This window comes from Schistocerca americana, chromosome 6 (genome assembly GCF_021461395.2).
Source record: "Schistocerca americana isolate TAMUIC-IGC-003095 chromosome 6, iqSchAmer2.1, whole genome shotgun sequence".
NCBI classification, from domain to species: Eukaryota; Metazoa; Arthropoda; class Insecta; order Orthoptera; family Acrididae; genus Schistocerca; species Schistocerca americana.
Genome location: NC_060124.1, coordinates 152,594,381 through 152,616,917, shown reverse-complemented (window position 1 = coordinate 152,616,917; position 22,537 = coordinate 152,594,381). Strand labels below are relative to the sequence as shown.

At 42.6% G+C, this 22,537-nt stretch overlaps 1 protein-coding gene and 1 non-coding gene across 2 annotated transcripts in view; both read right to left on the bottom strand.

The window, feature by feature from the left end:
• The window catches only part of LOC124620017 (cholinesterase 1-like), a 335,028-nt gene that overhangs the window by 20,267 nt on the left and 292,224 nt on the right, over nucleotides 1-22,537 (bottom strand). Inside the window, exons 8-9 of the mRNA XM_047146684.1 lie at nucleotides 14,853-14,936; nucleotides 14,669-14,763 (exon numbers count right to left, since the gene is read on the bottom strand). Of these exons, the coding sequence (XP_047002640.1) occupies nucleotides 14,669-14,763; nucleotides 14,853-14,936 (179 nt within the window). The remainder of the gene's footprint in view (nucleotides 1-14,668; nucleotides 14,764-14,852; nucleotides 14,937-22,537) is intronic.
• Nucleotides 22,108-22,181, bottom strand: Trnat-ugu. The gene has a single exon. It is a non-coding gene; the product is annotated as a tRNA-Thr (tRNA).

The following is a 22,537-nucleotide window of genomic DNA, read 5'->3' as shown; positions in this document are numbered from 1 at the left end:
GCAATCAACATAAGTAACTTAGAAGTAGATATCCTCAGAGTAGTGAAGCAGCTTAATCACTCAACAAAAGCAAGTCTTCCGGTGTAGACTGTACACAGGTAGGTTCCTTTCAGCGTGTGCTGACGCAACAGCTCCATACTTAACAATCATATACAACCACTCCCACGACTGAAGATCCGTACCAGAAGACTGGAAAGTTGGACAGGTCACATCAATATCCAAGAAAGGCAATAGGAGTAACTCATTAAATTAAAGCCCCAGATCATTAAAGTTGATATGCAGCGGGCTTTTGGAATATACACTCATGCTCACAAATTAAGGATAATTGCAGAATGTGGTACCACACAACGTAGCACTACACAAAACTGGTGCTAATAGCATAGGCACATAGGGAACACACACGACACAGATCTGTAAGTCCACGGTATTGGTGATAAGTTGGGAAAACCGTCCAGAAACACATGCGCTACAAAATGCCACTGTTTCCTGCGCATGTACCGCGACATCAATATGGGATATGGTCACCATGCACACGTACACAGGCCGCACAACTGGTTGGCATACTCTGGATCAGGTGGTCGAGAAGCTGCTGGGGATTAGCCTCCCATTCTTGCACCAGTGCCGACCCACTCCATTCGCTTGATATCTTCTGTTTCAAGGTACTCCTCTACGATGGCATCTCGGTGGGGCCCGCGTTACCATCCATCAGGAGGAAGGTGGGACTCTCTGCACCCCAGAAAAGGCGAACATATTGGTGCAAAATGACGTCCCGATACACCTGATCTGTTACAGTTCCTTTGTCAAAGACATGCAGGGATGTATGTGCACCAATCATAATCCCACCCCTCACCATCAGACCGAGTGGCTTTCAATCAAATCGCGTGCTTATGGAATAGAGTCTCAGTTATGCGACTGGATTCGTGATTTCCTTTCGGAGATGTCAGTGTTCGTAGCAATTGACGGACACACTTCGATTAAAACAGAAGTGATTTCTAGCGTTCCCCGAGGTAGTGTTATAGGTCCTCCGTTGTCCCTTATCTATATAAATGATTTAGGAGACAATCTGAGCCGCCGTCTTAGGTTGTTTCCAGATGATGCTGTCGTTTATCGCGCAGTAAAGTCATGAGAATATGGAAACTAATTATAAATAAGATATCTGCACAGTGCAAAACTTGGTAATAGATCCTAAATAATGAAAAGTGTGAGGTCATCCGCATAAGTGTTAATAGGAATTCATTAAACTTCGAACACACGAGAAATCAATCAAATCTAAAGACCTTAAATGCAACTAAATACCTAGGAATTACAGTTACGAACAACTTAAATTGGAAAGAACACATAGAAAATGTTGTGGAGGAGTCAAGTCATAGTCTGCGATTTATTGGCAGAACACTTAGAAGATGCAACAGATCTACTAAAGAGGCTGCCTACACTGCGCTTGACCGTCCTCTTTTAGACTACTGCTGCGTGGTGTGGGATCCTTACCAGATAGGGTTAACGGAGTACATCTAGAAAGTTCGAAGAAGGGCAGGACGTTTTGTATTATCAAGAAATGGGGGGAAGAGTGTCACAGACATGATACAGGATTTGGGGTGGACGTCATTAAAACAAAGGTGTTTCTTGTTGTGGAGGGGTCTTCTCACGAAATTTCACCAACTTTCTCCTCCGAATGCGAAAATATTTTGTTGACTCCGACTTACATAGGGCGAAACGATCATCGCAGCAAAATAAGGGGCGTCAGAGATCGCACGGAAAGATATAGGTGTTCTTTTTTCCCGCACGCTGTTCGAGAGTGGAATAACAGAGAATTATTGCGAAGGTGGTTGGATCAATCCTCTGCCAGGCACTTAAATGTGATTTACATCATAGCCATGTAGATGTAGGTGTAGAAGAAGTAAGAAAATTTCAAGCCTAAATGATAGGTTCCGAGTTTCACAATTTTTTTCCCGATAACTATCACCCTACGGTATCCCTGCCTGACCGTCATTTTCATTTAAAAATCGGGAACTGGTTAGGAAAAATCATGTACTAAATGGGAGGAATCTAGGCCCACGCTGACGGCATCAACCCAAAATGAGCGTATTAAAATTTTACTCTCGGAACTTAACGTTATTTTTGTGAAACCTTGCTATATTATTTAATAACTAACTATTCCATGCAGATTGTAACCATTCTGCAATCTCCATTGCGCAATTAACGCATGAAAACAAAAAAATTGAAGCGGGGAGAGATATTTGCCTTCGTCTTCTCAAAGAAAATATCCAGGCGTTCCCCTCAATCGATAAACCACATAAATTGGAACGAGAATTTGTGCCCCATTCCTCTCAAATGCGAGTGTTGCGCTTTAATCACTGTCCCACCAAGCTTCATAGAAAATCATCGTGTGTGTGAAAGTATTCAATAAGTTATTTTATTGTCACACCATTTATCAACGAAAGGTTTACGAAAGTTACCCCAATAACAGAATGTATTTTCTTGCACATTGGCTTGCAGAGTATATCCGCTAAATTATTTTTTAAAAAATTGGCAGCTATGAGCTCCTTCTTAAGCAACAGGTGACAGTTTATATCAGGATAAAACAGATATTCCTCAGTGAAGGAAGATGGAACTGGTGTGCCTCAGGGCTCGATCTCAGTCCATTTCTTTTCATCTTTGGAGTAAATAATTCTAAGATTAATTAGAGTTGAAAGACTATAATCTGTCTGGCTTTCCATCTTCAATTAATAAGCTAACACTGTCTGATCATTGTCGTGACTGGAGATATGAGGAACACTTGATCCTCATAGCTTTATTTAACTCTGATTACCGCGCTTCATTCTGAGTATTGTATTTGATAAAAAAAAGTTGCAGGTGTTGTCCGAATGAACTTATATCGCTTCGGCCAAGGGAATTCATGGGAACGTTGCAGTACGTTTCGACAGGAGTTGTGGAACGACCGAGGCACACAAGATTGGGAATAACGGGACAGTCTGCTCGCCGCTCACACTCAGAGGATTAAGTCACTTCCTGACGCGGATGACAGAGCCACACGAGTGAGGCTTGAGGGAGTCTCGTGTCACTCAAAGGAAGTCGGGGTTCTCGGAGTTGTGGCTTACGGTACTGTCCAGTGCCCGGCCAATTGGTTTTCGGTCTTGGCCCACCACCTGATAACAAATGGGCATACCTCACTGTTCTCGAAGAGGTCAGGCCAACTGCTGTGGGTACGGGACCTGCTGGAGTTCCCAATGAGTTCGTTTGGCGTGTTGGAAATTCTGAGTAATATTAACAACGCTCTTATTTGCCTCTCGCCTCTTGACGTAGGGCGGGAATTTCTGCAACAGAGCTTGAGAGACGGGTGTACCCTGATTGGTCCTCTATTCCGCAGCGGGGAATTATTTACCATTGTCGTACCACTGAACAGATGTAATTAACGTTTTGCCTGATTGGTGTTTGCTGGCGCAAACGGGGGAGTCCGGTGCAGAGACGCATGATCGTGGACACACTTTGATCGGTCGTCTTAGAGGTCACTTCACACGCTCGATCGCTGAGGGAGCGACCATTCTGGTGTTCTGCGGTGGGACGTCGTGCTGACGACTTAGCCCCATGCGCAGATTCCGGGCTGGTGCAGATTTCGTGCTGCCCCACATCTTCACGTCCAGCGAGACGACAAGAGACTGGCGAGCATACCGTGCACCACCGGCTCGTTTGGTGGGAGTTCACCGCTTTATAAGGCTACATCGACACCGCAGTGTCGTTAGGTTCCCGTTACAAAGCTAGGTTATTTTCAGTTTAGTTCGGACAACCCATCACTGCGTAGCCAAATTCGGATTCGTAGTGTTTATTCACGTCACTGAGGGAATATACAACTTGAATCCCTTATCCTCCCCTGCACGTCATACTTGAGCTGGTTAATTGTTTTTCATGTTGTTGTTGTTGTGGTCTTCAGTCCTGAGACCGTTTTGATGCAGCTCTCGGTGCTACTCTATCCTGTGCAAGCTTCTTCATCTCCCAGTACGTACTGCAGCCTACATCCTTCTGAATCTGCTTAGTGTATTCATCTCTTGGTCTCCCTCTGCGATTTTTACCCTCCACGCTGCCCTCTAATACTAAATTGGTGATCCCTTGATGCCTCAGAACGTGTCCTACCAACCGATCCCTTCTTCTAGTCAAGTTGTGCCACAAACTCCTCTTCTCCCCAATCCTATTCAATACCTCCTCATTAGTTATGTGATCTACCCATCTAATCTTCAGCATTCTTCTGTAGCACCACATTTCGAAAGCTTCTATTCTCTTCTTGCCCAAACTGTTTATCGTCCATGTTTCACTTCCATACATGGCTACACTCCATACAAATACTTTCAGAAACGAGTTCCTGACACTTAAATCTATACTCGATGTTAACAAATTTCTCTTCTTCAGAAACGCTTTCCTTGCCATTGCCAGTCTACATTTTATATCCTCTCTACTTTTACCATCATCAGTTACTTTGCTCCCCAAATAGCAAAACTCCTTTACTACTTTAAGCGTCTCAAATCCTAATCTAATTCCCTCAGCATCCCCCGACTTAATTAGTCTACATTCCATTATCCTCGTTTTGATTTTGTTGATGTTCATCTTATTTCCTCCCTTCATGACACTGTCCTTTCCGTTCAACTGCTCTTCCAAGTCCTTTGCTGTCTCTGACAGAATTACAATGTCCTCGACGAACCTTAAAATTTTAATTTCTTCCCCATGGATTTTAATACCTACTCCGAATTTTTCTTTTGTTTCCTCTACTGCTTCCTCAATATACAGATTGAATAACATCGGGGAGAGGCTACAACCCTGTCTTACTCCCTTCCCAACCGCTGCTTCCCTTTCATGTCCCTCGACTCTTATAACTGCCTTCTGGTTTCTGTACAAATTGTAAATAGCCTTTCGCTCCCTGTATTTTACCCCTGCCACCTTCAGAATTTGAAAGAGAGTATTCCAATGAACATTGTCAAAAGCTTTCTCCAAGTCTACAAATGCTAGAAACATAGATTTGTATTTTCTTAATCTAGCTTCTAAGATAAGTCGTAGGGCCAGCAATGCCTCACGTGTTCCCATATTTCTACGGAATCCAAACTGATCTTCCCCGAGGAGTTTTTCCATTCGTCTGTAAAGAATTCGCTTTAGTATTTTGCAGCCGTGACTTATTAAACTGATAGTTCGGTAATTTTCACATCTGTCAACGCCTGCTTTCTTTGGGATTGGAATTATTATATTCTTCTTGAAGTCTGAGGGTATTTCCCCTGTCTCATACATCGTGCTCACCAGATGGTAGAGTTTTGTCAGGACTGGCTCTCCCAAGGCCGCCAGTAGTTCTAATGGAATGTTGCTTACTCCCGGGCCCTTGTTTCGACTTAAGTCTTTCAGTGCTCTGTCAAACTCTTCACGCAGTATCGTATCTCCCATTTCATCCTCATCTACTTCCTCTTCCCTTTCTATGACATTGCCATCAAGTACATCGCTCTTGTATAGTCCCTCTATATACTCCTTCCACCTTTCTGCTTTCCCTTCTTTGCTTAGAACTGGGTTTCCATCTGAGCTCTTGATATTCATACAAGTGGTTCTCTTTTATCCAAAGGTCTCTTTAATTTTCCTGTAGGCAGTATCTATCTTACCCCTTGTGAGATAAGCCTCTACATCCTTACATTTGTCCTCTAACCATGTCTGCTTAGCCATTTTGCACTTCCTGTCGATCTCATTTTTGAGACGTTTGTATTCTTGTTTTTCATGTCAGGTTCGTACTGTCAATCTGTTGGTTTTCTTGTGTACGAAGTCGAACTTTTCTAATAAATCACTAGTTTATTTTGATTTGAATTTCATTTAAAGTAGGTAGTGTTCCCTTCATCTCCCTTTCATGGTTTTTAAAACATATTAAACAACTGATTTTATAACAATTCTCTATCTTAGGATCTCAAATTTGGCCAAATTTCAGATGGCGTATTTTCATTATGTTAAGTGTATCAACATTGGGTATTATTGTGTTGGAGCCTAGATACACCAGTAACGATTCCTAAGTTCACTCGTGCAGGGTATTGCAAAGTAACGTAAAGGAAACCAGTACAGTTGTGAGTCAAAATTAAACTGGGAGGAATATATCAGGTATTTCTGCAAGAGAATAGGTCAAGCGTATCATCTCATGAGGAAACTGATAGATGCATTCTGTAACGAATATGTGATGCTTTGCTCTTTTCCAGTCTCACACCTCCTCTGACACTGATAAGAGGACACTCCTGTTATACCAGTGAAATACAACAAAATTAGAAAAACGTAATCAGAATACCGAACAAATTGAATCCTACAGAACACCGTACTCCACTCTGTATTAAGTAGAATGTACTGACTGTCATAAACCTATATATCTGTACAGCATTACTTTATGACAAAAGCAAAATGAGTCTGACTCTACAAAGATCATTTCTCATCACAACACTAGAAGTAAACTGGACTTCGATAACTGTGGAGACTGACTCACAAAGAATCAAGTGAAATAGAGGGTTCAAATTATTTTAATAAAATTCTAAAATCTGTTAGATCCTTGTGATGTAATGTTTTTAAAGTTAAAATGCATCATTTGTTGCTGCAACACTAATCTACAGAGTACTAGGACTTTCTGACGTAATACAGAAGTTGGTTTTTACAATATTGATAAGGAAGTTGGTATTAAATTTTAAGATTTTTCCTGTAAAGAGATCCTTTTATTTAGTTGTTCATTTAATACCTGAACCTATACAGCTGTAAGGGATCATTGGTTGACGAAAAATCTTGAACCCTCTATCCAGACTCAGGTTATGAGTTGGACGGTGCATCTATGAGTCATCCAGCCTGCAGAGATATGGCGCTCGTACAAGCTTAGCAGAGCCCTCTGTTTTGTGATTAAAATTCTGTGTTCCGCAGAGCTCAAGCAGAGAAGAGTCAAACGGAACGAAACTGTTAAAGGAAATGCCAGAAAGTCTCGTCAACGTCAAAGCGTGCAATACCTACACACGAGTTCAAACGGACCAGTCGAACTCTTTACGTAAAATCGGTTTGTTGTACTGAGATATTTCGGCTCGCAGGGCATGTTACTAGAACAGTGATGGAAATGTGGAGGCAGTGGGTAGAAGAGGGTCATACACAGAAAAAAAAAATGGTATTGGACCACGCAATGTGAGCGCACACGAGATTACTGCACCTCTGTCACAGTTTTGATGGAAACTAGAGAACTGAAGAGCCTGTGTACGTTTCTGTATCGACTTTTCAGAACCGTCTGCCTGTTAGTCTGGCGGCGAGCACAGCAGTGCCTCCATTCTCGTTGTTCCGAAACTACAAACACGTCAAAATGCAATGGCGAGGCTATTCTCGTCGCTTGTGTGCAAAATGCAGTGTTTGTAGACGAAACCACAGCTCCGCACTAACGTGTAGTGAACAAAATACGAACTTAACATGTAAAAGAACAGATTTATGTCATGATCCAGGACTTGCGAGGAGAAGCACAGAAAAAGAAAAAGTAACACCCTCAAAGACTGTTGTTAGAAAATGAAACACCTACAACCGTCCTCGCGCGACCGCTACGGTCGCAGGTTCGAATCCTGCCTGGGGCATGGATGTGTGTGATGTCCTTAGGTTAGTTAGGTTTAAGTAGTTCTAAGTTCTAGGGGACTGATGACCTGAGTACTTAAGCCCCATAGTGCTCAGAGCCATTTGAACCATTTTTTTACAACCGTCCTTATTTTCTTATATACTGTGTAGCTACCAGTCCCAGCGCTTCAGTGCGCCATCTTTAGGCCTTAGTTGATGCTGAAGGGGTTATCACAATCCATACATACGCTGCATCGGTGACCAACATAACTGGTGTTATGCAGACTATCTGTAACTGTGATGTCAGCACTCCAACCATCAACTGACAACTGTGCTGAGATCACAGTTACAGATAGTTTACTTAAACCAGTTATATTCGCCACTGATGCAGCCTATATATGGGTCGTGATAATGCTTTCAGCATCAACTAAGGCCTGTAGATGGTGCACTGAAACGCCGAAACTGGTATCTACACAATAAATAAGATTATAAGGACGGCTGTAGGCGTTTCATTTTCTTACAATAGTAAACGGCTGTGGTTCCCAAGACCTCCAGTCGAAAGGGTGGACGTACAAAAAACTCAAAGAGTATGTTCAGTGTCATCAGGGTATAATATGCCCTGGCTGTAGTGTTAGTGATTCATTTGCCACGGTCATCGCTGTCAGATGGCGTTCAGGAGGACTGTCTGTGCGCCCTGTTTCGCCCCTGCAAGCAGTAACTGTGTTGAGTTTGGAGATGAACAGCGTTTGCGACGTCCATTCTAGGTTACAACCATGCCCCAACGACGACTATGTACTACTGCTGAACAGCTTCAGCTGTTTGAATGGGGGCTGGCTGTGGGCCTGCGAGAAGCTGTATGGATGTATCGCTGGATTGTTGCACAAGTTGGGCGCAGTGTATCGATGGCGTATCGCTGCTTTCGACAGAGGTCTGTGGAACATTTCCGCACGTGTAGATCAGGTTCTGGACGTCCGCCGTCCGCGTAGTACAGAGGCACATCAAGATCGACGCATAGTACAAGCAGCGGTGGCTGACTAAACATCATCGAGGGACAAAATCCAGGAATATGTTGCACCTGCTGAGCAATCAGGGACCGGTGGGAACCGTCTGCATGGAGGAGGATTACGATCATTTGCGTGTTTGGCGAGGCTACCACTGACGAACACCCTGACACAATCAAGCGTGGCTACTCTGTTGTCGTGAAAGAGTTGACTGGAAAGTGGACCGGCACTCTGTTGTTTTCCGTGACGATAATGGGTTCTGTCTGTATGCGAGTGATGGACGTTCACGCTACTACTGCTACCGTGTGAAATCTGATGGGACCTAACTTCTAAGGACATCAGTCCCTAAGCTTACACACTACTTAACATAAATTATCCTAAGGACAAACACACACACCCATGCCCGAGGGAGGACTCGAACCTCCGCTGGGACCAACAGCACAGTCCATGACTGCAGTGCCCTAGACCGCTCGGCTAATTCCGCGTGGAGGACGTCCACGTGTATTGCGTAAAGCTGGTGAGCTGATTATGTCAGAGTGCATTCGCCCACGAGACACAGGTCAGGTCCCATCCCAGGCCTCATGGTATTGAGGGAGGTGGCATCACTTACAACTCGCCGTCACATCTGGTGCATCTGCAGGGTAAAGTAACGAGTGCCCGCTACATTGCACTGGCTGTTATCTCCGCGCTACTGCCATTTCAAAAAATGGTTCAAATGGCTCTGAGCACTATGGGACTCAACTGCTGTGGTTATCATTCCCCTAGAACTTAGAACTACTTAAACCTAACTAACCTAAGGACATCACACACATCCATGCCCGAGGCAGGATTCGAACCTGCGACCGTAGCAGTCGCACGGTTCCGGTCTGCGCGCCTAGAACCGCGAGACCACGGCGGCCGGCTACTGCCATTTCATCGACAGAGAGACGATGTGCTTTTTAAGCAGGACAATGCACATCCACACACGGCTGCCGCGACACAAAATGCTCCCCATGATATAAGACAACCGTCCTGGCCAGAAAGATCACCAGATCTATGGCTAATTGAACACGTGTGGGACACAGTGAAGCGGGAACCTTCTCGTTCTCCAGGGCCCGAAAGAGCCACTGCCAAATTATAACAAAAGTCGCAAGATGCTTGGGACAGTCTATCGCAATATGCCATCCGGCACATTTACGATCGTTTGCGTGCTAGAACACACGTCAGCACTGCCGCCAGAGAGTGGTACACAGTGTATTGATGCGACTGTTTGGGCCCTCTTAACTGTGACATGTGTGGTTTCATTTGGCCTGAGTTCGTTATCATATACTCCCACAATGATGAAGTACCTACTGCGGTATCTGCCGCTATCCGGTCGGCCGCACTTTCCAATTACGCCGCCGCGTTTCCAACAGCCGCCACCGCTGCGCGAGGGCGCTGACACGGACAATTACGCCTCTGCCGATGAGATGCGAACATAACCTCTCCAGAACTCCAGCGGCAGGTGAATTTAGGTTCGAACATTCATGCACTGAGCCTTTTATGCGTTTACCAGTTGAATAACATTTACAGACTATCATAGTGGCTGGGGCTTGTGATCTACTGAATAATGATTGTGTTGAAGTTTTACTGATTTGTGAAACCGAGCGAGGTGGCGCAGTGGTAAGACACTGGACTCGCATTCGGTAGGACGACGGTTCAATCCCGCGTCCGGCCATCCTGATTTAGGTTTTCCGTGATTTCTCTAAATCGCTCCAGGCAAATGGCGGGATGGTTCATTTCAAAGGGCCCGGCCGACTTCCTTCCCCGTCCTTCCCTAATCCGATGAGACCGATGACCTCGCTGTCTGGTCTCCTTCCCTAAAACAACCAACCAACCAACTGATTTGTGAATCTGTGTTACGTGTCCATGTGTATAGCACAATACTAACATCTCATCCTCTTTCTGAGCTCAACATCTCACTCATTATAGGGGGATGCTGACTCAGTTTTTCAGGATAGCAAATGGGAAGTTGCGGTACAGGAAATGGCCGAGAGATCTCCAGTGTGTGTGTGTGTGTTTGTGTGTGTAGTGAGTGAAGTGTTATGAAATAATGCCTGTATACCGCGTGCAGTGACTGATAGTGAGATATGAATGTACAGCGTGGCATTACATTATTTAATAAGTTATTTGTAAAAGAAGTACTGTATACCAGGAGTAGATCTAATGATTATGTCTAACAAGAAGTCTGTAAATATATGTGTATACGAATTAGCTTATTTTATATTGGTCTAAAGTTGTAAATACTTTGACATGTCCTATATCCTTGTAAAATGAGATCTACAGATGAATAAAACTACTACTACTACTACTACTACTACTACTATGCATCAACATCCAAAGCTACTATTAGCAACTGACGCTGCAACTACAGCAACAAAAAGCATTCTGTCTTCAGGCCACAAGTGGCCCATCGGGACCATCCGACCGCCGTGTCATCCTCAGCTGAGGATGCGGATAGGAGGAGCGTGTCATCAGCACACCGCTCTCCCAGTCGTTATGATGGTTTTCTTTGACTAAAACCGCTACTATTCGGTCGAGTAGCTCCCCAATTGACATCACGTGACAACAGCGCATGGCAGCCTGGAGGGTCACCCATCCAAGAGCCCGCAATGCCCAAGAGCGCTTAACTTCGGTGATCTGACGGGAACCGGTGTATCCACTGCAGTAAGGCCGTTGCCCACAGCAACAAACACGTGTCTTATTTTTACTATTTGATAAAGTATGTAGACTAAAACAATATCTGATTTGTCTGATCATGAAGAGCATCTGTTCCTCGCTCCTGTATCGACTGAAGAACCACGCGGCGTGCAAGGAAGTTACAACACCTGTCATCTCACGTGTCAGTAAAATGACTTGGTCCTTGAAAGTTTTGCATTTTTACCGGCAGTGTGGACCTCAACATGTTGTTCTTAATGAGAAAAAATCGTCAGATATGGTAAGGATAATTTTTGGGAGTACTACAGCACCGTTACTTTTTACATATAAATGATCTACTGAGTAAGGTCGAAGAGTCCTTGAGGGTGTTCGTGGACGATGATGCTGTCTAAATATTGCAACGCTAGAAGACTAGCCAAATATAGGAAGACCTGCAGAGGATCGGCCATTGCTGCAGAGACTGTCACTTGACCCTGGACGTAAATAAATGTAAGAAATTGCGCGTAAACAAGCGAAGCAATTCGTTACTGTTGATTACCCTATTGGTGATAAATCGCTAGAAACGTAACGACCGTAAAATACCAAGGAGTAAACGTCCAGAGCGACCTGCAGTGGGATCGCCACATAAAACTAGTTGCAAAAGTGGATGCTAGTCCTAGATTCATTGGAACAGTCTTGAGGAAACGTAATTCATCGGGGAAAAAACTGACTTCAAAACAAATTTAAGAGAAATTTGTTGCGTCCTCCCAAAGAAAACCTCCATTTGTTTAGGAATTGGAAGAGCTGCTTGGAACATACAAGGCAGATTTTAGCCTAAACAAACTTCACGTACAGCTCAAAATGCTGTAAACCATTACGACCGATCTACAATTGTGAAACATGTAATTTATTGGAAGAAAACTTATTGCTGAACTCGGACGGATTAAAAAACTGTTTGAAGACATTATTTGCGTCATCGTCCTAAGTATGACATTTCCAGTATCCCCAGTGTCCTCAGAAGCGTCATTAGGCATCTCTCGGGGACTTATAACTTGCTTAATTCAGATCAACAGCGACACAATCGAGACCCGGCCATACACTCATCGATGTTTACCAAGACAGAGCTGCGAAAAATAACGTTAGGAACGTTGTGAAAGAATTTGTTTCCTAAACTGTGGAAAGAAAAACTAAGGTTTTCAGGCCTATAAGGAAATAAAATAAATGTCTTCCTCTTTTTGAAAGAAATGATGTTTATTTTTTATCAAAGAACAGTGTTTCTAAAACAGCACTAATATAATAATAATAATAATGATAATCAGAGGTAATACTATGGCGAATTGATATTCCAGTGCAGAGTAAATCTGACGTCTATTTATTATGTGGTCTCACAGCAAAAGATAACTAATGTTCCCCAAGATTTATGACGATTTTTTCTTGAAAAATGTAGTTACCAAATAGGTTATATTGCTGAAACAAATACAGGAGGCGGACAAAAATTTGGAACCACCAAAAGCACTGCACATTACATGGCTAGTACGGTGTGGGAGGCCTGTTGATATACAAAACATCTACCACGCGTCTACAAATGGACAAATAAAGGTCCTGTGTTGTTTTTCAAGAGAATCGTATACCATTCTTCCTGTAAAACAGCGGCAAGTTCAGGTTACGGTGCTGGAAGTGGACAGCGATGACGCACCCTTCTCTCCAAAGCACACCAAAAAGGCTCAATAACACTGAGGTATCGTGACTGTGGTGCCTGGAGGAAGTGCTACAGATCATCCTTATGCACACAAAACCAGTCCTCAACGAAGCGAGCTATGTGAACAGGAGTCCTGTCGCCTTGAACACTGCATCACCATTGAAGAAGAAACATTGTAGCGTGGGATGGACTTGATCAGCCAAAATGGTCAAATAAACCTTGACAGTAATGCGATCTTGCACAGTAACCACGGCACGCTTGGAATACCAAATTATGGTGGCCCAAATCATCATCCAACACACGCCATGTTTCACTCCTGGGACGTAAAATTGTCCAGGAGTTGGAAACAGTGTGAAACAAGACTCATCCATCGAGCGAGGGGTCGCAGTGGTTAGCACACTGGACTCGCATTCGGGAAGACGACGGTTTAAACCTGCGTCCGGCCATCCTGATTTAGGTTTCCTGTGGTTTCCCTAAATCACTTCAGGCGAATGCCAGGATGGTTCCTTCGAAAGGACACGGCTGACTTCCTTCCTCACCCTTGTTCCCTAGCCCGATGGGACCAATGACCTCGCCGGCCGGATGTGTCCGAGTGTATCTAGGCACTACAGTCTGGAACGGGGCGACCGCTACGGTCGCAGGTTCGAATCCTGCCTCGGGCATGTATGTGTGTGACGTCCTTAGGTTAGTTAGGTTTAAGTAGTTCTACGCTCTAGGGGACTGATGACCTCAGAAGTTAAGTCCCATAGTGCTCAGAGCCATTTGAACCATTTTTGAACCAATGACCTCGCTGGTTGGTCCCTTCCCCCAAATCAACCAACCAACCAGGACTAGTCCGACCAAATGACTTTCATCCATTGCCCCATAGTCCAGGTTTTCTGGCTTCGGCATCACGTTTTCCTATTAAAGGCATTTGCATCACTTATGAGTGCCTTTGGAATTCCAAATCGTACTCCAATTGCCTGCTTATGGAGCTCCCTTCATGTTGCTTTGGTGCTGACAATGTTATCGAATGCGACGTACAGTCCTACAGTGACGTCGTCAGTTGTCGTTCTTTTATTTTTCGTAGCAATCCTCTTCAACGATCGTCTCTCACGATCACTCAGCTCACATTTTCGTCAGCGTCGTGGCTTATCGGATGATGTTTTTCTGCTTTTCCTGTATGCAGTATAATCTTCGACATGGTGCCTCTCGAAACACTAAACTCGTCGACTACCTTGGTTACAGAAGTACCCACCGTATGGGCACCAACAATCTGCCCACGTTCGAATTCACTCAGCTCCGACATAACGCGCCCACAACGACACAGAACACTGTTCTGACCACGACTGACACTAGCAACGTGTTGACGAGATTTCACAGGTTTTGTTCGTTGTAATATAAAACAGCGCAACCCGCAGGCTTGTCTAGCAACTGCATTTATGTTCAAGCATGCATATGTCGCGGCGTTTCCATATTTTGTTCCAACTCCTGTCCGTCTAATTCATATTAGACGATATCAATTGACAGGGCTGCTTACTCACTCTAAAAAAAATAGTACACTACTTTATGGATGCCTGGATAAATGGGAGTTTAAAGGTCTGTAATTTTGAATGGTATGACTGTGAATTTGGACGAAATGTCCATTTACGATTAGACATAGAAATTATGGATAGCCGCAAAAACAGTTACGCCTGCTGTGCTGGTGGACATTCTTAGTGCGTGCGAAGCACGACAGTAGAAGTATCTTGACAAGCTCTGTACTCACGTCCGTCAGGGCGATGAATATGTCCTCGGTCCTGTTATATCCATTCAAGTACTTCTCGTACAGGGCGTCCGCGATCACCGGGTCGTACTCAGTTTCTGCATCAGAAAAGTGTGCTGCATATCATCGTTACACATCGTGCTAGCAACGCGTTCGTCTCGCTGTCCGAGACTAGTAGTGGACTTACTCAGGCTCTCCATTAGGAAGGACTGCATCCGGTATAGCCGCTCTCTCTCCGTCACATTTGAGTTCATCCATACGTGAAGGCCATCTGAAAGGGAAAAAAATGCTTTTATCATGCAGTGCAGATACTACATTCGTACAAAAAGAAAATATTGCACTGAACAGAAGTGAAGTTGTCTACTTTGTGATGCTTATTAGACTTTGAGAGACTTTTGTCTCAAATCCTGATTGGTATCGGTATTTCACAGAGGAGAAAACAGGATTTCTCACAAAAGATTTTTGTGAACTAAATGGAGGACATAACAAATGCACTAGGTGTTTCGTGTACAGACAGTCCCTAAGTGAACAGTGAAACAGCAGAAGAGAGATCCAGTGCAGCAGTCATCAAACTACTTTGCTCACGAGCCTCGTAGTTCCATTACAATACATTCCAATACACGTAGATCTATTGTGGGATGCAACCTCGGGACACTTGTGCACCGATCTTATTACTAACTGCTAACCTAAATAAATAACAATGTTACGAGCCGCCTACAGACTAGTTATTCTCAATGGCGCGATAAGTTGGCCGACTGCCCCCAAGAAATGATCGTTAAAAGTCGGCATCTTCAGGAACACTTCGTGTCGACTGCTCTCTGTTTCACAGTTGTGCCACCTTCAGCGACTCCACGTTGTGCTACTGTACTGCCTGACGAAATGCTGTTGTGTTGTCAGTGTGACCGGATGAGTAACTGATCAATAGCAGTAACTGTGCATTTATTTAAATGCATTATGCAATCTGAAACACGATCGCAAACGTTATGAATTTCATTTTTCTTCTACACATCGTGTTGTGTTACACTAGTCTTAATTTAATTTTATATTCCTTGCTACAAATATGTCTCGAATTTGAACATGTCCCTCTCTATACTGCGCAATCATGTATCCATCTTTCTTCGGTTTGAAATTTATACCACAGCTCTTGGATGGTAAGAGTCGCGCACGCCCGTAAGTTGTCAGCACTGGAAGACGAACAGCAAAACATTAGCCCGCTCACACCTTCTAACTACGCAGTAGCTGCGCTACTTACCCCTTTGTCTCTGAGGTAAGCTGGTAACTTTACTTTCCTAACAGCCGAATTCAAGAACGCCAATTAAAATTATGCATGTGTTAAAATATTATGGTGCATTTATTTGTTACTGAGCAGGAAAACTACACTTAAGAATATCTTAACATTGGTTGACATTTTTGAATTCGGCTGTTAGCTGCTAGATTCAAATCTCTATAAAATACGACTGATAACCGCAAGCCTCACCAATACTTGATTCGGGCTGCAGTTTGATGACCACCGTTCTAATGGATGAAAGTTTCGGCAGGGTCTTATCAGCAAAGAACACTCTGTAATCCCTCCAGAGTTAATGACAGTAATCTTACAGTTTTTTAAATATATAAATCAAGGTTGAGACTTTTACACTCTGTATGCAGTAATATAGTATAGTGAGCCCACCTTGTTTGAGCTTCTATAGCTACGAGACCTGGTCGAGCAAACGCTTTAGTTAACCAGTACTTCCCTGAATCTACTGACGACAAGAACAAATGAGAAACCTCGGTTAGTGATACAATAATTCCATCACTGGTCAATGGAACACCCAGTTGGGTGTGTGTGGCCTGGTGAATTCCGTGGCCTGGCGAATTCCCGGAGAAAGGCTTTTAGCTGAGTGGAGACCTTATTGACAATGGTGTGAAGTAATGTACATGTTTTTGCTTTTTTTGTACTCGTAATGTTGTCAGAATGCACGCAGGTGCTTAGAAAAAGATTTTAGCCATACGAGATTTTTTGGCGCGCCTTGGCGCAAAACACTGTTTTTTTTTATACCTAAACATATTTTGGAGGGATCTCTACTATCAACAGTGCACCATTATCATGAAAACCTCGTTAACTAAGCATTATGATATGTTGAAATAACGTTTTCCTCTTTTGTCCCTTTTTGCATATCACCGTACATGCTGTGTTTCTGCATACAGTGTGGCACCTTTAACATTAGCGCCTTGTCTAATTGCAGATTGCTATTGCTGTCTATTTTTTAAATTTTCGGGGAAACTGTGAATTTTGACTGTAAAGGGTGCTAAGGCGACTGTAAAGAGAAGATGATTTGTCAGCTCTTTTATAACAGGTGTGTTGTTACTGTGAACTGTGTCATCATTTATTACTTTTGGAATTCGACTGATGCCTTTTATATATATACCAATTTTCGGCTAATCATTTCCACTATCCACTGTTTCTTCTCTTTTTTTTTTCACAGCGTATATATCTGTTTCAATTGTGTTTCGATGGTGGGTCCGGTTCATTACATATTCTGTGAAACTGGAATATGAATGTCACTTCTTAGTGCTCTCGTGTCACCTGTGTACCTGCTTATGAAAAACTTACATGTTTGACATGTTTGTCCCACCTACTGAGAGTGGTTTGTTCCTGCATTGCTAAATTTGTCTGCGATTCTATTGTTAGCCCTTGGACTTGCACATGTTGTCTGCTCTTGAGGCTAAGGTAAGCTTTCAGGGGCATTCTGTTTAATCTGTCAAGTAGGAGTGTAAAGGTAGATTATTTATAACGAGATCCATGTGTAGTGAACGACTGTTCAATTGTCTATGGGCTTCCTGTAGAATAAAAACTCAGATTAATTATTTTTCTTCGTTTTCCATGAAATTCGCATTCTCACCATTTCCTTTACAGTATAAAGTATATCTTTCGTTGAGGCATGTCTTCTAGCGGTTCTGTATTTCACATAAGAGACAAATTATCTCATTAACAGACTGGTACAAGTACGTTATTTTGTGTTACATTGGATTCACATTGTTGTTAGATATTTTGTTGTCAATTTGCTCCAGAAAAATTCTGGCACAGCTTCTATTAATGTAAGGTACCTCAGGGAAGCAGTGATTGATCTGGGCTTGCTCATCTGAGTCTGCTAATATCAGGACGCGTTAGAGATAAGAAGTGTAATTAGAAATCAGATGTAGTTTTAACTTAATAGCATGTAAAAATTTGTAATGCATATTCCAAGTAGATCAGCAACGTACACTATCTGAACTGTTCTCATCAAATACACTGAGCGAGGTGGTGCATTCGGTTCAGTCCCGCGTCCGGCCATATTGGTTTAGGTTTTCCGCGATTTTCCTAAATCGCTTCAGGCAAATGCCGGGATAGTTCGTTTGATAGGGCACTACCGTCTTCCTTCCCCATCCTTCCCTAATCCGATGAGACCGATGGCCTCACTGTTTGTTCTCCTCCCCCAACTACCCCCTCATCAAATACACTGGGGTGAAAAACTTAAGAAATAAAGTAAGTTTCGCATTCTGTGTTACTGCCACGTAACACAGATCGAAGAAACTTGCCCCGTACTTATAAACAAGTGCTATGGTGTAGTACAGAAGGTAACAGAAAGAAATACGCAATGAGACGAACAGAAACGACACTCTGATTCAAAGACAATAATTACACTGAAGTCATTGCGATTTATGATGATCCCTGGACATTACAAAAGGCGGAACATGGTTGTTAATGCGATGTGTAATCAGAGCGGGCATGCTCTGAAATGTGCTCACATGCTGGCCACAGAGTCGGTTAGGAGTTCTTGCGGTAGGGCGTTCCATAGCCCCAGCGCGGTTGACAACTGGTGGAAGGTATCCCCTCGTTCCAAGATCTCCTTGATATGCGCTGTTCGATGTCTCATATTGTCATAAAAAAAATGAAATCAGGGCTAAATGCACCCCTGAAATGGAAATGAGCGTACGGCATTGTGGGCCAGGAGTCCCCCATTCGGGGAAGTTCGGCCGCCGAGGGCAAGTACTTATTGCATTTAACGCCACATTGGGCGACTCGCGCGTCGGAGATGGGGATGAAATGATGATGAGGACAACACAACACACAGTCCCTGAGCGGAGAAAAACTCCTGCCCCAGCCGGGAATCGAACCCGGGTCCCTTGGTGTGGCGTTCTACAGCGCTGACCACTCAGCAAACGGGGCCGGACAAAATGCACCCCTTAAAAGACGCACACAGGAAAGGGGTACACAGTAACATTGACCGGCGAGTGTATCGAATTCAGAGATTTGGTTGTAGGTACGTCCATGCAACACTTTGCCTTCCCACGCCATAACACCTGGAACACCGAAACGATCGCCTTCGATATTGTTCCTGGGTACAATACGTACCCTCAGCTGGCGAGAGGTGAACACAGGTAATGAACCCAGGAACACTGTCGAACCTGACAGTTTTTGTGGTGCAGGTGTTGTGGTATAGGGAGACTTCATATTCACGATCTTGACAAGTTGTAACGGGACATTCTCCTAGCATTACGTTTCCTCAACAGTAGTTGAGGTTGTCGATACCAGTATTATTTTCTTTCGAATTTTGCACAGGTCAGTATTATCACAGTTACTTTTCTGAAAACTTTCATGTAATTTTATACACAGTATGTCATATTTCAAGCTAAAATTTATGAAAAGGAATTACTTTATCAAATATTTTAGTTTCGATGCCATAGTCGATAAATACTAGTCCTGAAAGTACAATTAAAATTATTTTATTAAGAAACATTCGAAATTACGAATTATTTGCACATTTGAAATTTCTATTATTAACTACACAGTCCTGTACTGTTTACTATGTTTATTTCTGGATTCATTTATGAAATAATAATCGAAATTAATAATGTAACGAAAACTAGTAGGAATTCATTCTTTAAGAAAAGTTGTAAACCCTCTGGAATATTGTTATTTTCGCTGAGTGAGAGAGTAGTAAGCTTGCCTCTGACGTGATGGGACGTATCTTTGTATGATAGGTGCGAACAATGTAATTTCGATTTTGTTAATGTGAAAAATCAAAATACTGTATGGATATACTAAAATGTGAGAAAATCAATGGAAAATATATCTACAAAAAAAAATTCTGCAACAACAATCTTCCAATTTATTTAGTTCAAACCAACCGTGAGGACCTGATGTTAGATTTTTAGCTTCAAGAATCAGACCCCTAGACAAGAAGAACTGGAGCCATCTCAACATGACAAGGTAAGTAAACTCGAAAGTTTATTGTAATCTTCGCTCCTCTGAATTCGTCATAAAAGACATTGCTTATTAATTACTTGGACTGGGCATTGTTTAATGTGGAGAACAGATGGAAGGAGGGGGGGGGGGGGCGAGATTACAAAATCAAGCTACAAAATAATTCTTTGCTATAAGGTTGTTTCAGAAAAATCATTTGCAGAACATTAGCAACCAAAATTATTCCCATGCAAGGAATACTATGTTGCTCTTCTCGCCACTGCATGTGGCAGTACACTTGCTTTTCAACATTTTGTAGTTCACCATTTTAATTTAGCTTTGCTGCTTCTTTGCTTCCTGTGCTCCACTTTCCAAAGAACTTTTACACTATCGAGGTAAGTGCAAGAACAGTTCAGGGCCATAGTCATACAGCTACACTATATATACAGAACAATGTTGTTACACGGTTAATCATTGATTAGGTCACATAACTTGCATTCAGTTTGAAAGTTAATTTCTTGCTATACAAAGTACATTTCAGTGAACAGAGTGATATATCCGTGTGTAAAACTTTTTCCATACTCAGAGTCTTATTTCGCAAGTTAGGTAAGTAAACAAGAAATGGGCCTTTATTAAAGTAATTTGGATAATTTATTTGACAAAATTTGGTAGTTCATTTGATGTGTAACTTTTGATGGGTTTTATTTTGGCTTATTATTGAGAGTTAGTTAATTAGTTACGTGTTCCATTGATCAATTTTACGGTAACCGTTATGATGTGAAACGTGTCAAGTGCATAAGAAATGGACACATGAACGAAGGTTCTTTTTTTATTTTTTTAAGCCTAAAATTTTTATTACCTACCCCATTCCCTGAAATGGCACAAAATGCATATATTATACCTACAGATTTATTCAAGAATTGATCTGTGGTATAGAAGAAGTTTTCAAGGAGATAAGATTTCAGTTTCTTTTTAAAACTGTTACTAATGTCTATCATCCGGTAATTTATCGAAAAGATTTACGGCAGCATATTTTACTTCTTTCTGTGCCAAAGACAGGTTTAGTAGAGGGTAGTGTAAGTATTTCTTTCTTCTGGTATTATAGTCATGAATGTCACTGTTGTTTTTAAACTAGTCCATGTTGGTGAGAGCAAATTTCATTACTGATTAAATGTACTGTGAGGCTGTTGTAAGGATTCCTAACCTTTTGAAGAGATGCCTACGAGATGTGCAACTATGAGTCCCACAAATTATTCTAACCACTTTCTTTTGAGCAGTGAATGCCTTTTGCCTAAGTGTTGAGTTACCCTAAAATATTATTCCGTATGAATCCAGAGAGTGAAAGTATGCAAAGCATGTCAGCTTGCTAATTTCTATATTCTCAATATTAGCAATTATTCTGATTGCAAGAGTTGCTGAACCTAGTAGCTTTAGGAGATCAAAAATATGAATTTTCCAATTACGATTCTTATCTATATGAATCCCCAAAAACTTAATATCCTCTACCCTGTCTACTGACATCTGTTGACGTGTTATATTTATTGAAGGAACTGTACTCCTTGCAGTAGAAAATTGGATGAACTGTGTTTTTTCAAAGTTCAGAGCAAGCCCATTCGCAGAAAACGAATCAATAACATTATTTGTGTCATTTTCTATTAGAGTTTATTTTACTGGATTAATAATGATGCTTGTATCATCAGCAAACAGTGTCAGTTTAGCTTCTTGTTTCAGATGAGAAGGGAGGTCACTCGCATATATTAAGAACAGCAGGGGACCCATGATCGAACCCTGTGGAACACCTAATATAATTTCACCCCAGTTAGATGAAGTGGGAAACTTCCTTAAATCACTTAAACCATATAAAGAAACTTTTTGTTTGTTGTTGTGTAGGTATGACTTAAATCACTCATATACTGTTCCAAATATACCATAGAATTGTAATTTCTGTAACGTTGTGTCGTGGTTCACGCAATCAAACGCTTTGGATAAGTCACAGAAAATTCCTATTGTAACATTTTACAAGTGTCGGCTGTGACGTCAGGCAACACACCACTGTTCACTCGATTTCGCAATACAGGCATAAGTAACACATTTTTAAGTATATATGAAGATAGTAACTGTTCTCGAAAGAACAGATATCATTGAAGACCGTGCAGCTTCTCTAGAATAAATGATAAAACCCTCAACCGCCGACAGGTGTTATTGATATACCTCGATGGTGACAGTTGAAAATGTGTGCCCCGACCGGGACTCGAACCCGGGACCTCCTGCTTACATGGCAGACGCTCTATCCATCTGAGCCACCGAGGACACAGATGAATAGCGCGACTGCAGGGACTTATCCCTTGCACACTTCCCGTGAGACTCGCATTCCCAGCTGTTCACAATCTACATACGTAGTGTGCCTAATAGATATTTGCCCATCCACTCATTACTCGCAACCACTAAGATGACGATTCCCGCAAGAGTCCGGGCAACCTGTGCGCATTCGCACAGACGAAGGTCAGTGGCCTGGTAGCCTTTAACTATACATGAAGATAGTAACTGTTCTCGAAAGAACAGATACCCTTGATGACCGTGCAGCTTCTCTAGAATAAATGATAAAACCCTCAACTGCCGACAGGTGTTGTTGATATACCTCGATGGGGACAGCTGAAAATATGTGC